The 15,285-nt window shown below is 37.3% G+C and overlaps 1 protein-coding gene across 2 annotated transcripts in view; it reads right to left on the bottom strand.

Moving 5' to 3' along the window:
- Nucleotides 1-408: 408 nt before the first annotated feature.
- Nucleotides 409-15,285, bottom strand: part of MLLT3 (MLLT3 super elongation complex subunit) — a 230,958-nt gene continuing 216,081 nt past the window's right edge. For both annotated transcript variants that reach the window (XM_050944170.1, XM_050944169.1), the window contains 3 exons: nt 14,068-14,139; nt 12,571-12,642; nt 409-3,254 (listed from right to left, as the gene is read on the bottom strand). In XM_050944170.1, coding sequence (XP_050800127.1) covers nt 3,123-3,254; nt 12,571-12,642; nt 14,068-14,139 — 276 coding nt within the window. In that variant the 3' untranslated portion in view covers nt 409-3,122. The remainder of the gene's footprint in view (nt 3,255-12,570; nt 12,643-14,067; nt 14,140-15,285) is intronic.

Genomic DNA, 15,285 nt, shown 5'->3' with positions numbered 1-15,285 from the left:
TTAAAATGTTATCCCACTTGGATAGCCAATTCCTGAGATGAACATTTAGTTAGTTTCAAGAATAAAGTTTCAGGGGGATGGCTGTGTTAGTCTGTACCCACAAAAACAATGAGGAGTTCAGTGGCACCTTAAAGACTAACAGATTTATTTGGGCATAAGCTTTCATGGGTAAAAAACTCACTTCTTCAGATGCATTTATCCATGGGTGGGTTTTATACCCATGAAAGCTTATGCCCAAATAAATCTTAGTCTTGAAGAATAAACTTGTGCTTTCCATGATATACAATTGTTACTTTTTAATTACAGTGTTCAACTAGTGATGCAAAAGAGGGTTTTAAAATATTGCTTACTGCTAACCTCTGTCTGGTCAACTTAATCCATTAACTAAATTCATTCAGTTAATTTTTTTTAAGTAGGTCTGCACTAAATGAAATCCCAAACCTTTTATTCTCTTGCACTTAAAAGCTAATGTAGCGGTTGTAAGGCTGAACGTATGTGAAAACATTTTAACTGGTCCCAAGGATCAACGATCATAAAAGTGGTGGATTTAGGTAGGGTTTTTATGATTTTTCTTTTAAGAGAAATATGACTATTTGAAATTAATTGAAAAAGGATTTATTTTGTTTCTGCATACAAAACTGGATGAAAATAGCTACTGTAAAACTTTTTTGTTTTTTAAAGAGATCAACGCTTAGTGACTCTCATTCTATCAGAATTTTGTGGAAAACTCACTTTACAGTTAACACACATAAAATGCAGCTGCAGTCTATTTCCAAATCTTATCAAATTAGAGCACTAAGATTTTATTTAACGATGATCAAGGATTTATATGAAATTCAGAGGTAAAGTTATATTGTTATTGCAATAGTCTCTCTTTTATATGGGCTTCTCTACCCTTCCACCCCCATTCATACGTACAGTAGAAGTTGGCTAGTATTTCTATGGGTAACATGACTTATTTCACCAGTTATTTAAAACAGCAGGATAGTCAATTCATGCTAGAAGAAATCTTGGGCTCCCTTTCCCTCTTGAAGTTCAAGAGTTTTTACCACAAAATTTAGTTAGAAAAGTCAAAATGGACCAGACTCCACAGGTATCTGATTTAACTAAAAAGGTGGTAAGTTGAATGTGCACTATTAGTTCAAAGACTTTTTTAAAGATTGCTTTTAGATTTCAAAACTTTTCATATAAAATGTTGACAAAAATTAACCCCACCCTCCAACATGCCTTCCCCACCCTCCCATCATCATCCAATGTCAAAATGATTTTTAAAGATGTTTTCCCCCCAACAATTGCACATTGAGACGTGGACTTAACAACATAACGCTTCAAGTATGTTTCATGCCAATCATCAATAAGAGTCATAACATTACTGAAAAAAGTACACTTGTTCTTTTGGAAGCCTGAAAGAGACTTTCCATGGGAGTACGGTTAAACAACATTTTAAATTTAAAAAACTGAAAAAAAAACCCCAAAATAAAATATACGATTTTCTTTGGACTTAAAGAAACAGTGTTAATTCCCATTTGAATATGAAGAAATAACCCCAGCAGGAATCTAGTTTCACTGAACTGCACAAAACCATGTACATGAAACAATAAAACATACAGATACTACCGTTGTTCAACTGTGAATGAATATACTACATCTGGCATGTAAGCATATATGGGAAATATACTGGCCTCTCTGCAAACACGTTTTCTTAAGACTGAACAAACCTTCGGATCCAGAAGTATTTCTTAATTGCATTCTCTTTTCATCAGGATCAAGAGTTTAATTTCCCATAAAGAGGTGACGGTTTCATAATGAAACCATCATAATGAGATCACAGAGCACTGATTTCAAACTATTTGTAAATTCTCTGGATTGCACATGTATGTGAAATATTCCTCATTTTAAGGAAATGTACATGGAAGAACATTTGTTTTCACAGACAAGAAATCCTTCTGGAAACGTAAGCAGATTACTCAACAGGTACTGAAATTTGGAACCTATAAACATATATATATTCCAACATGTCACTGTATATCAACGAAGATATTTTTTCAAAGAAAGGATTTTAATTTATCAGATGTAAAAAAAAAAAAAAGTCTAATCAGACCATGTACTGTATGAACAAACAAAAATACTATGCCAACAGTTTTTATGGTAAAGGTGAGTCACACACTGGCAGCAGAAGAGTATTGAAACTCACAGTAATAAATAGCTCCAAATTAAGAATTTTCTACAACATTTCCTTAGAAAACAGGACCAGTATTCTTCCTTTTATGGTGATCCTGTAGAACACCTTCACTTTTATATATATCTAATATTATAACATTAAAACAGACACAAGAATGTTGATGACAAACAATGCTGGATTCAGGACATTACACGGTAACACTTTTTTGTTACAAGTCCTACTGGTTTATTGACTAAGGCTAGACAGCAAGTCATATCATCCTATTTGGTGCATTTTTTACCATGGTCTAAGATCAATAAATGGATAGAGCCTGTGGTCCAACCCACTGTGGCAGACTGGAGACAAATATTAGGGCCACTTCTTGGTCCCCCAGTTGGTACCTTGTTTCCTGAAACTGCAGAAGTGGAAACAAGACTACAGTGTTTTAAGTGACTAGAGAAAGTCAGCAATAAGTGGCATTTTAACATGAGTAAGGTTACTAGGCTTGTGATGGTGCTGCATCAAAGGAGCATACATGGAACCCGAGTACTTGTAACATCTGGTAGTGTCATTCCCTCAATGACTTTAGAATATATGTATGCAATAATAAATAGATCAGTTATGTAATAAGGCAGTGTGTTGAACATGCATTCGTCTTGTGGACTGGAACACCACAGAGAGATACATGATACCATACACATTCATTAAGAACAAGTTTTTTTGTGGGTTTTTTTGTGTTTTTTTTTCAAGGCTATCCAGGCTAACTCTTCCAGAGCATTTCCTTGGTGAGAAGAGCGATCCTCTGAGTCTTGTCACTTTTCCCTCCTTTATCAAGAGATGATGACTGGCTTTAAAGAAAAATAAAGCTGAAGAGGGTTGGTTTATTTTTTTCCATTTTGGTTGCATCACTTTGAATGTTTTATTTAAAAAACAGTTTTTGATGCAGCCAGATGCTGTATCCTCAGGATGTTCCAGATGTTTCCAGGTAACTCTGTAGTTTACGGACTGTGGTTTTGTCCAATGAGCAAAGGTCAAAGTCAAAGGTTGTGTTTGTGATATGAAAGTGTCCAGTTTCTTCTATAAGGTTTACAATCTGGGAGGAGAAAGAGAAAAAGAATATTTAGGTGAAAATTCCACCAATTTCATATTTTTACAATTTACTGTATAATGAATAGGAACAAGTCCACAAGACCAAAACAACAAATGGAACAAAATCAGAACCTTTTATGTTAATCCCCCTTCCATCCCTCCCCTGAAGTTCTAGTAGTTTTGACAAAACAGAATCTTAATTCAAACTACATCTGTTTGTTTCTCCAGAACATAACCAATAAGGGTACCCAAAACTAAGGCCAAACTCCAGATTCAGCTAATTTCCAGCTGGAATTAACACCTAACAATAATTATTAGCACCAAGAAAAGGTTGGGTTTTTTTTACAAGCCTTTTACAAATTGCTAACTAATTATTTTAAAAAAGTCTTTGAGAGGTGTGGAGGTAAAATTTTTGTCTAGCGCATTTATCTGGCTCATAGCTAGGAATTCTGTTATTACAGGACATGACTGGTATTAAACCTTTTGCAAGTACAAACATTTGTAATATGGTTACCTTTAAAGAGGAAAACACGATCAAATGGTTTTACAAGACCACAGGCTAAGACAAAATGGTAAAAGAGAAGGAAAGAGGCACTGTCACAGCTATGGCAATAAATATACGTACATTAAAACTTATTACGCCTCTATCTCGATATAACGCTGTCCTCGGGAGCCAAAATATCTTACCGCATTATAGATGAAACCATGTTATATCAAACTTACTTTGATCTGCTGGAGTGTGCAGCAACTCCCCCTGGAGCACTGCTTTACCATGTTATATCCGAATTCATGTTATATCGGGGCAGAGGTGTATATATCTGTGTATATTTAAATGTACTAATAGTAGATTGTAAACTGTTTGGGACAGAGATGGCGTTTTTATGTGTTTGTACAACACCTAGCATAATGGAGTCATGTCCACCTAGGGGCACCAAATACAAAATAATAATATATCTGTTTATAAAATGTCTTATGTATGTTTGGTGTCTGTTTTCCTATATGTGGGTCTGGTTTACTGGACACTTTGATAACGTTATCAAGCTTATTATGTAATACGTGGCCTTTGATGACTGTTGGGACCCCATAAATTCTTGGAGGAGGGGAACAAGCCTTACAAAATAGTTACCAGTTTAAAACAAAAAACTTCACAAAATCACAAGTTCAGTTACAGTGGAAATCTCAACAGATCTTGCATCAATTGTTAATTCCAGGAATATATGCTACATCTTTTGGATTAACAACTCTATATCAAGTATGATATATTTTAAAGCAAAACAGGGGTTTAAAGTTAAACCACAAACTAATCTCATCAGGAAGACAAGGGGAAACTCCTTTACCTAGTGAGACACACATTGCTCAGATTACCTAGTGTTCATACATGTCTCGTCAGAAAAGGGGTGAGGGGGTCTTGCCAGAAATGGTGAAGGACATAAGCGAGCTAGTTCATTTCACACTAAGCCTAGGTCTATACTACACAGCTTTTAGCGACATGGCTGTGTCTTAGCAGCACAGCTGTGATAAGTCATGCAGTGTAGCTGCTGTTTGTCGGCTCTCCTGCCAACAAAAAAAGTCTACTCTCAATGAGTAGCATTTGCATTGTCGGCAGGAAAGCACTCCTGCTGACAACATGCTGTTCACACTGGCGCTTGTCGCAGCAAAACTTTTGCTTTTCAGGTGGGGGAGGTGGAGAAAGGGGGGTTAAACAAAGACAAAGACAAAAGTTTTGTCATTCAATTGCCAGTGTAGACATAGCCTGCGTAAATGATCATTTATATCTAGAAGGAGCAGTTATGCTGAGAGCTGATTTTCTATATTTTATTTTTATGATATTTATATGACATTTCTAATTTAACTCTGAATAATGTATGCTACAAGGCATGTATCTAGACAAACTAGCCACACTTAGGAGAGCAATACCATTATTTGTTGAATGTTAACAGTGAGGAAGGGACAAGTGATAGCTCATGGAATCAGATTCCACATGCACCTGCTTTTCATTAGGCAGAACCCCAGGGCACCTCTTTCAGTTGGCACACTGAGGGAGATGTGGTACCATGGCAGCTGCAACCCCAGTGAATCTACAGTCATATGGATTATCTGGAATAAAGTCACAGAGGGAGCAGAGAGGACCACTACTTCTCTCCACATTCTTTCCATCTCTAGTTGTCTGGGAATTTAGAACACACTGTCATGTCCATTCCAAATGTTTAGCCACACCCAAGCTATACACAGCTCATTTAGTTGGGGGAGAGAATTCCTTACCCCAGCCCAAGAATCAAGTTATATGGAGCGAATCCATGCTGCATGGGATTTGTTCCATTGTTTAGAAGACAGCCTCTTTTCAAATAGATTGTTCTTCATTCCCTGATTTCAAACATTACAACTCTAGTTTTTCTGAGTTGGATTTTTTAAAAAGTCAATGCCACTAAGTATAAGAAACTTCTATTTGTCTAAAGAAACTTCGTCTTCTGCTTTAGAGTTAATTCTCACGACTCAATTCCTAAAAAGCGAGATGACTGATTGGTAATTAACTGTGGTTATGAATTTTCTTGAAAAGAACACACAGATAATTGTCACACTAACAAAATGAATTTCTATAGCAGCATTACTGAGGTCATCCAACTCTGTCTTGGCCAACTGGATTGTGTTTGGCAATCCAATAGTGTAATAAATAGCGTTTTATGGATTTTATAGAAAAAAGCCTTCACACTCAGTTTTAGGATGAGAGGAAGCAGAAAAGGAACAAGCAGAAGCATATATTTCATTTTCTGAGGAAGAGGAAAAATAACCTCTTTATTTAGTATATTGAAAGAAAAAGGTTCAATTCAAATGTCTATTTCCAGAAAAGTTTTAAATGCATATGCAACTTCTTGGCACAATCATTTAACTGCTCTGCAAAAGCAATCGTCAAATATTACAGATGTGAGGGGATTTTGGAACCTACAGCATGAGCAAAGAGTATATAGGTGAATTTAGCTCCCCAATTTACAAGAAAAACTAATGAACTTAACTTAAACTATTGAAAAAAAAACTTAGGTACATTTGACACTATAAAAATATTCAAGACATTGCTTATCTTAGAAGTATGGATATTTGTGTAGAATTTTTTTTTATATGACCAACTGTTAAGGAGATTTCTTTAAATCCTGGACAGGTCAAGACTGAAGATATTATGTCAACTTTTTCTTAGACTGTAAGCTCTTATGGGAAAGGGACTCCGCTTTTGTATGCATTTGTAAAGCACATAGAACAATGGGGCCATGATCCTCATTAGAAGCTCTGGCTATTGCTGTAATAATCATTTTCTGCACATGTAGTTCTACTTTTCATTTGATGTTGAATTTTACCAATTTAGCATGAGACTCAGTTAAGTGACTCTTTCTGAATTTTAAATTACAGCCGGATTAAATTTTCTTCAGACAAATGTCTATCAGTTTCACTAAAACTTTGCATCACATTGTGCACATTACACTATGCTGTATTACAATATACTTGCACACAATTATGACTGACATACAGCTATACTGCAATTTTATAGCTCTGCAGCCCAAGCCCCTTGAGCCTGAGTCAGCTGATATGGGCCAGTTCGGGGTGTTTCATTGCAGTGTAGAAGAGCTCTTTTATTTCAAACCTATAAGCTCTCATGAGGTTGGATATCAAGAAAACACTTTTTCACTAGGAGAATGGTAAAGCACTGGAACGGGTTACCTAGGGAGGTGGTGGAATCTCCTTCCTTAGAGGTTTTTAAAGGTCAGGCTTGACAAAGCCCTGGCTGGGATGATTTAGTTGGGGATTGGTCCTGCTTTGAGCAGGGGGTTGGACTAGATGACCTCCTGAGGTCCCTTCCAACCCAGATATTCTACGATTCTATAATAGATAATGGAGTCTGACCCATCCCTATATGAAACAATCTGTTGTTACAGATGCCTTATTTTGTTTTTGAGCACATTATCTAACCTGTTGTTCCTTTTCCAACAGTAAAAGAAAAACACTCTGATTATAAATGATGGATAGAATATAGACTAGAATGAAAAATCTGGTAAAAATGTAATAGTTGTAGTGCAATGTAAATAACTTATTTAAAAAAAAATAAAGCCATGACTAATCCAAAGACAACATTTGTTTAATTTCTCCCTCTCATTTTCATTCTTTGAACAAATGGTTCTTCCTGCCTGTAGCAGAGAGGAAGAGGCTTACTATACTAAGCTAAATGAAATAATGTGCCGTGGGGTTCTGAACTGGAGGATTTGACCACACCATTTGGAAACAAGGTAAAAGTGACAGAGAAGAATGCCTCTTTCAGAATTAAAACTGCGCTTTCTAACTAACTATATAAATTCTTTTTCCCCAGGTGGGGAAAAAAGGTTCAGTTTAGATTTCAATTAGGTCAGAACTCTGAATACCGAAAATCCAAGTTCAGACATTGCTTCTGAAATTGATTCTGGTTTATTTGCACTTCATTTAAAGCTGTGCCTCTCAGGTTTAATTTTTTTCACTGTGGGACTTTTAAACTAATACATTCTACTTCATCTGTCCATTTGATCATTAACAACCCACCCTACCCCAACCTCTTCCATCTCTCAGGTCCTGAACTGATTTTAAGAGCAAAATGTTAAATGATGAAACAAAATACTAGATACCAGACAGCAAATAACTATAATATGTGGCAACTTCTCTCTTTTAGAGATAGTCCTCAGTCCTCTCTTATAACAGAAACATGGGAAGAAATCCAACCTCCTTTTGTAAAGTTAGGACTGTAATCCACATCACTAATGCGTCATCTCCAAATACAACAACTAGTTCATAATCAAGTTTATGTACATTGGAGAAGGTAAGAGGTAGCCCTCCTTTGAAGAATTCTATTTAACATGTTTCTCTGTGATACTGTGCCAGAACAGTACCCTTGGCTAGCTTCCCTAACAATATACTTGATTTTTTAAATATAAAAACACTTAAGAGTGTTAAGAGATGCATTTTTAAGAAATGTGTACACTTTAAAAAAACCAGATAAAAACCTCTTTTATTGAGCGGTATCTACTTCAGGCTTTTTAAGCCCTAGACTAAGTAATATAAACATTTTAACCCTATCCCTCATCCTGGTCTCAAGAAATATATCCACTGTGCCAAGGGCACCCTGATAAATCAGAGTGAAATGAACTCCAAAAGTTTTAAGGGATGTACAAAAATACATCAGGATAGACCCTGAGAGTTCTATGAAAAGCTTCTAAGATTTTGGAGTTCTTGACTGCCTGCCAACGAGAGTAGTGTTTATGACTTATAATATTAGAGCACACATCCTTATGCTATTAAAAAATACTAGAAAAAGAATAAAGGTTTAGATTAGTTGCCAGGAAGCCTGACAGTTATAATGTTAGAAACACAACATTAAAATGTTTTATTCTGAGTATCCAGGCAGCAAAGTCCAAAAAGATCCCATTTGTGAGCTTTGCTTTTCTGCTTTAATGTACAATTCTGTTTACATAACGTTGCTCCAGATCAGTTTTATCACTATCCATCACACCACACAATTTATCTGTCTTAAACAAGAAAATGAGCATGTGTGCATGAGGGGACTAGAGTGCAAATGACGACAAACCCATTTTCAGTGTATGGAGGGTTTTAAACCATTTGATAGTTCCCAGATTTGCAAGCTTCCCTCAGATGCTCACATTTTCAAAACTTGGATGCCGCCTGACGTTAAGCACCTAATTCTATTATTTAGATACCTAAGTGAATGACTTGTTTCTCAGTGGGGCTCAGCACTTGTGATTTCCATTGGTCCCTCCCATCCCTAGGCTTCAGATCCCAAGCTCCAGCCCGAGTCACATCGTCAAAGCACTGTCTAAACAGCTATTTCTAGAGCTCAAGCCCCATTAGCCTGAGTCTGTTAACCCATGCTGGGAGGCTTGCTCCCATGAACTGCGTAGACATACCCAATGATGCTCAGTGTTTTGGAAAAGCCCTTGACTTTGACAGAACTATGATAGCTTACATGAGTGTAGGATGTGTCCCCTTGTGCCTAAACGTATGAGGCAAAATCCTGGCCCATTGAATTTGATGGCAAAATTCCCAGTGACTTCAGTGAGGTCAGGATTTCACCCACGGTGACTAAGTATGGATTCAGGCACCTAACTTCAGGGAACCAAGTTTAACACATTGGTCGAGATGTAAGCTTGAGTACTGGTAAATGGCTAACAATCTGCTGCTGTTTCACTTCTAATTGCATAAAAGCTGTTGCATTGTTAGAAGAAGTCTCAATCCCTTCTATTTATCATACATATTCCCTAGAAGAGAAAATGGGAAAGATTATTTTTTAAATGTGATTTTTGTTGCAATTTCTATCTGGTAGCACACCCCCACCTCCCACAAATACTAGTAAATAGATTTCTCATGTGGCTCAGTTCTTGGTCATCCGATCTTTTCCATCTATATTCTCCCTCTTGGCCAATTCATAAGTACCTTTAGCCTTAACTACCACCTTTACATTGACATTACTCAAATATGTATCTTTTGACATCTATAATGTCGCATAATAATACTCCCGTCTGCTCTCCCTGCCTCAAACTTGTGGACTCATCTCAGCTTCCTTCAATTAATTGTTTCACAGAGAATTGCTTCTCTTGGGCAAGAGCAGCAGCCTCAATCAGCCATATCTTTCTTACTTTTTTCTTCAACAGAGAACTCCTGTTTGCTATCGTCATTTATAGACTTGGTGCCAACTGAGCCTGCAAAACTTCTCTCCTCCTTCCATAGTCCTCAATTCTGAAAGGCTACATCTCTCATCAGATATTCAGCATGGCCTACAAGTATCACTGCTTCAACTTTAACCCTGCTAAAGTCCTCATCTATGCCTTCATTTCTTCTTCCTCTGACTTGCAACCCCTTTATGTCCCTGCTCTTCAGACTATCACATGCAGAATACTGCTGCCTGCTCTTCTATATACCAAAAGAGGTCATAAACTCCTCCCAAAGAATCTCTCTCCATAGTCTTTCAATTACTTCCTAGGTTCCACTTCAAAACTGCCCTCATTTTTAAAACCCTAAGGATAGACTCCAGTTTCTCTCTCCCATATTTCCTCCCTCTGCTCCTCTCTAATATGGATGGATCAAAAGCTTCTTTAAAAGTAAAGTCCTGTTACCAACAATCAAGGCATTTTTCTATATGAAGTTACTACTATAAATAAGTCCTGTTATCAGAGAGGGTTTGCCAGCATAGAAAATGGGTAACTATTCCTGCTCTTTCTTCTAGCTTAATTGGATGGCAGAAGCCTTTTGTGGCCAATATTTTACAACTCCTAGCTACATCAGCAAAATAAAATTTTACCACTGTCTTGGCCTGAATAACCTTCCCATAAATTCAGCTTTCATTGGATCTGTACTAACAGCTTGGGGCACATTCACAGCTCAGGGACAGGATTTGTAGAACAATGATCTCACAAGGTGCTGGACAGTATTGGTACTTAATAAACCTAACTTTTATAACTGGAGTTCATTAGGCACTAAGTTAGGTTGAGACATGCATTATGGTATCATAATCACACTCTTCACACGAATTACGAAGCAAAGGTCAAAGAATGAGTGCTTTCAATCTTCTGAGAAACTCATTTAGCATAAAATAACATTTGCCCTGGAGAGTCTTGAGGTTAATTTATAATTCATGGGTTTTGTTTTTACATTTCTTTACTCTTTATAGTCAGAAAGAGACGTTGAGGATCTCCATTTTAATTTTGTTGCTCTTCAGAAGGTCTCCATCCTCGTTCTCTAGCATGGGAGTGAGGAATCAAAGCAAGTAACCTCTCCAACACTAGTGATACTCCAATATGAGGCACAAAAGCTGCTTCCGTGACTTAAACCACCATCTTTCCACCAATGACAGAAAACTCACCTCCATAAGAAACTTCAACGCCATTGGACCAAGAAGAGAAACAGTAAAATTACTGACACAACTTGAATTATCCTACCCATTTCCCTACTTTTCTTTTTTTTTTTGGTTCATTTCCACCTCTGTCTCCTTTTTGTGGATGGTTTAAAGACAATTGTAAAGATGGTTTAAAAAAGTTTTCACTTGCCACTTCCAGCCACCTAGGTCCTATGCTCTGCTGAGTTATGCAAGCCCTTCTGGAGTTAGTTTTTCCCACCATTTTGCTTGGTGAGAGAAGCTTCTTCAATTGGCAATGAAGAGCAAATGAACTCTAGTGGCAAAGTGTGACTGGAAACAACAATATGTTAAAGACATACTGAACTTGGACAAGGATATACTTAGAGATTAAATTTGATACAGTCAGCTGGGGTCCTGTTTAACTAGAAATATCCAAATCTGAGATCTTCTGTGTTATACTCAACTTGCGCTACTTTCTCATGATCAGTCACAAAAGAATGTGTGAACAAATATGCACTCATGGATTAATGCTGAAGGTCTGCAAAGTATTTTGTTTTTATATGTACTTATGCAAGTGTTGAGAAATTTACTGAGTGATTGCAATCAATTGGAAGTGGTAAAAATCTCAAAGTGCCTATCACTGTGGTATCTAATTGCTGTAAACACAATAAAGCCATCTGTACTACAATTACTTCTGTTTTGTTAATAATGTAAATTGTTTTATCTCTACCCATTTGTAATCCAACAGTACCTGACAATGCCAAGACCACTGAATGCAGATAGAATATAATGCAAGTCATTTCTTACCACTATATAATGCTATCAGAGTATTTGAAGCTTTTTTAGTTCTGACCAACTAGTTTACACCAAAGTAATCAATTGTCTCCCATGACTGAGGAAGAGTAAGGAATGAATATACTGTGTTTTACCATAAAAGTGACATTTGTGTTCATGATCACTCTTTAAAACTGTATTTTATGGCTTTTCACCAAGGATTTCATCATGGTTTTCCAAAAAATAAACAGGATTCTTGCCCAATTGTTCAATATTTCTACTCATTTTGCCCTCCCACAAACCATATTTTATTGGCCTGTGTCCAATTTTCATGAATCAGCAGCTTGAAAAATGTACTGATCAATATCGTAAATTAGTGACAACATTTAGCTCAAATAAGCACTATTTTTATATCTGTCAGTAAATCTGGAAAACTCAAGGGAATCGATTCCAACTCAAAAGTGTGCTCATATGTGGCAATGGAAAGAAAAATTGTGTGATATGGTTCTTTAGGTCATATTAACATTCTGAATAGGCAATATATTATGCAGTCTCAGGCCTGAGCGCTATGAAGTCAGATTATAAAGGTTTAGGTTAAAAGAGGAAGAACAGATTTGGTTTCTTGACTTTGTTGAGCACTCTGATATTGCACAAGAGCTCTCCTCACCTGTTGCAGTACATGCCTTTCCCTCAATGTCATTAATCTTCTGTGGAGCTCTACCAGTTCATCGAGATATGCCTGAAAACAATCCCCCCCCCCAACAAAGAACCTTTTAAGGAATAGTTGTGTATTTCCACAAAATCCAGATTTTGTACAGAGTATTTATAACATCATTTGTATTCTCATTTGACTTGTTCTCTTTAGTTTGGCAAGGGAACTAAACATTTAACTCCAACCAATTAAACAGTATGTGAGTCAGGCAACCACCAGTTAAACTTTTTTACTTCATAACGTTGAAAAACTTTAAGGGGCCTTTGAAGTAATTTCACTACATCAGATATTCAAAAGAATTTCACAAAATCCTGTTTGTTCTCCAGTATGATAGAAGTTTGCATTCTATCACCAAGGGCCATTTTTGAAATTGATGAACCACTGAATCTTGAAGAGCAAGTTGAATAATGGACAGGAAGTTTTAAGATGCATGAAGGCATGCGTAAGAAAAAGTGAGCCACTTATTCAGAGGGGATCAAACTCCCGCCCGCCCCCTTGGAACTTGAACACTAATTCACACCAGGGGCAAATCCTTCCACTCCCTACCACAGTAAAACTCATCTATTTCTTATCTCAGCTATGGCTGCCCATTAGCATAAATGAAGTAACACATGGGTACCAAACATGCAGGTCACAGCCTCCAAGGGAAAATCTGATCTGATCTGAGGGAGGAGGGGGACAGAGGGTCACGATCATCCTTCCTCTTTTTATGGTTACTTTATTTCCATTATAACACATGATCATGGATGGAAAAGATTGAAAACTTCTGGTCTAACAAAGCAGTGTTATGTACTAGGTCATAGACAATCTGGGAATGGGAAACCAAATTAGGAGTTTCAGACTCGTGGTAGCACAACAAGGTTACTACTCGTAAATTCTACACCATTTTTGGGCTTACACTGGGGGATTACATTATGTTAACTAACACAACATTAAAACCCATGTTAGAACTCACTTAACCATTCCAGCTGACAAATTTCAACATGATAATCCCTCTGTATGCTGAGTGCTAATGAACGCTTAGCATAATGCTAGTTAATGTGTTATATCAGACTTTAATTTCCCAGTGAACACCAGCCCTTGGAAAGGATTCTGTAAAATATTTTTATTAATTGCCTGACACTTATATTGTAAGATCTTTAGTGTGGGAACTGTCTTTTATTTGTTCTATAAAGCACTATAAAAATTTGTGGCACTGTATACATAAAACAAACAATAGGTGGTAGATCCTGATCCAGTGAACTTTGCCAAAGCTTTGAGGGGACAATGCTTGCAAGAAAAAAAGAGAAAAGCACAATGCTGTATTTAAGAAACACGTAGAGCAGAGACATACTAACCAGTGAGTTTTCTGTTTTGTAACAAAAATAATACTGTAAAAGGGATAGAGAAGAGAAAATATAATAAACTATTTAGAAAGCCACATGAAGTTATTGCCATCACATTCATATTCACCTTATCGCATTCACCATTCTTTATTTGTTTATCAGATTTACTTTGCTTTATTGGACTTTTCACTTCTAGAATCTGGAAAAGAAACAGAAAATGCTCTAAGTATTAAGTGCATCTATGGGCTGTATGAATTTTAAAAAAATAAGAAAACGTTTAAAAAATGCTGTTACATTAAAAACACAAAGAATATAAAAATGTCTGGAAGAAACCACAACCAAACCTTGCAAATAACCCTTCACAATCTTTGACCTAACAAACCTACTCAATCTTCTTTTCTTAGAAGTAACTTACATCCAGGACTGGCGCTAGGGGTTTGAGCGCCCTAGGCGGATGGCAATTTCACCACCTCGCATGCTGGTCCCGCGGCTCCGCTGGAGCTGCCACAGTGGTGCCTGTGGAGGGTCTGGTGCTCCATGGCTCCGGCGAAGCTGCCGCAGTGATGCCTACGGGCGGTCCACCGGAGCCTCGCGAGCAGCCGACCGTCCGCAGACACGACTGCGGCAGCTCCACCGGAGCCGCGGAGCACTGGACCCTCTGCAGGCACCACTGCAGCAGCTCCACCAGAGCCGCCTGCCGCCTCCTCCGACAAAACAGCGCCCACCAATTATTCTGGCGCCCTAGGCGATTGCCTAGGCTGCCTAAATGGTAGCGCCGGCCCTGCTTACATCACAAAATGCTGAATCACAACGAGATGGTTATATAAGAGTAATACTGATGCTAAATAACTTGATTCTATATCATTTTAAAGCTTCCTGGACTGTTTTTTGTGTGGTCTTCATTTGAACTTTGGCAGGTTAAGAGGTCTAAATTTTTGAATATATGCATAGTGCTGAGGCAAGCTATACCTCCTTGGAAAAGGCTACATGCATTTAATGTGCAGTATGATTAATATGCTTTATCATCATCTTTACTCTTGTCTACCTTTTCTGAAGGATACAGTTTTTGAAATGTAGCTAATCTAGTGTTTGCATGAGCTGCAATTGTGCAAAAAGAGTGTTTAATCAAAGATAATGATCATGCATTTACATAGCACCTTTCATTCAGTATGATTACACACTATTTTACAAACTTGGGCCTACACAGTGTACAAATTATATATCAGTGTCTCTTCAACAAATGCTGAAATTTAGTCACCTCTAGGTAAAGAATGTGTCAAATAGTCAAGAGTACACAATGCTACTATATGACAGTTTTAGGACAGAAGTGAGGAATGGGATTTTT

The sequence above is a fragment of the Gopherus flavomarginatus genome, chromosome 3 (genome assembly GCF_025201925.1).
Source record: "Gopherus flavomarginatus isolate rGopFla2 chromosome 3, rGopFla2.mat.asm, whole genome shotgun sequence".
Taxonomy (NCBI): domain Eukaryota; kingdom Metazoa; phylum Chordata; order Testudines; family Testudinidae; genus Gopherus; species Gopherus flavomarginatus.
The sequence above is the reverse complement of the archived record's forward strand: the minus strand, read 5'-3'. Positions and strand labels throughout refer to the sequence as shown.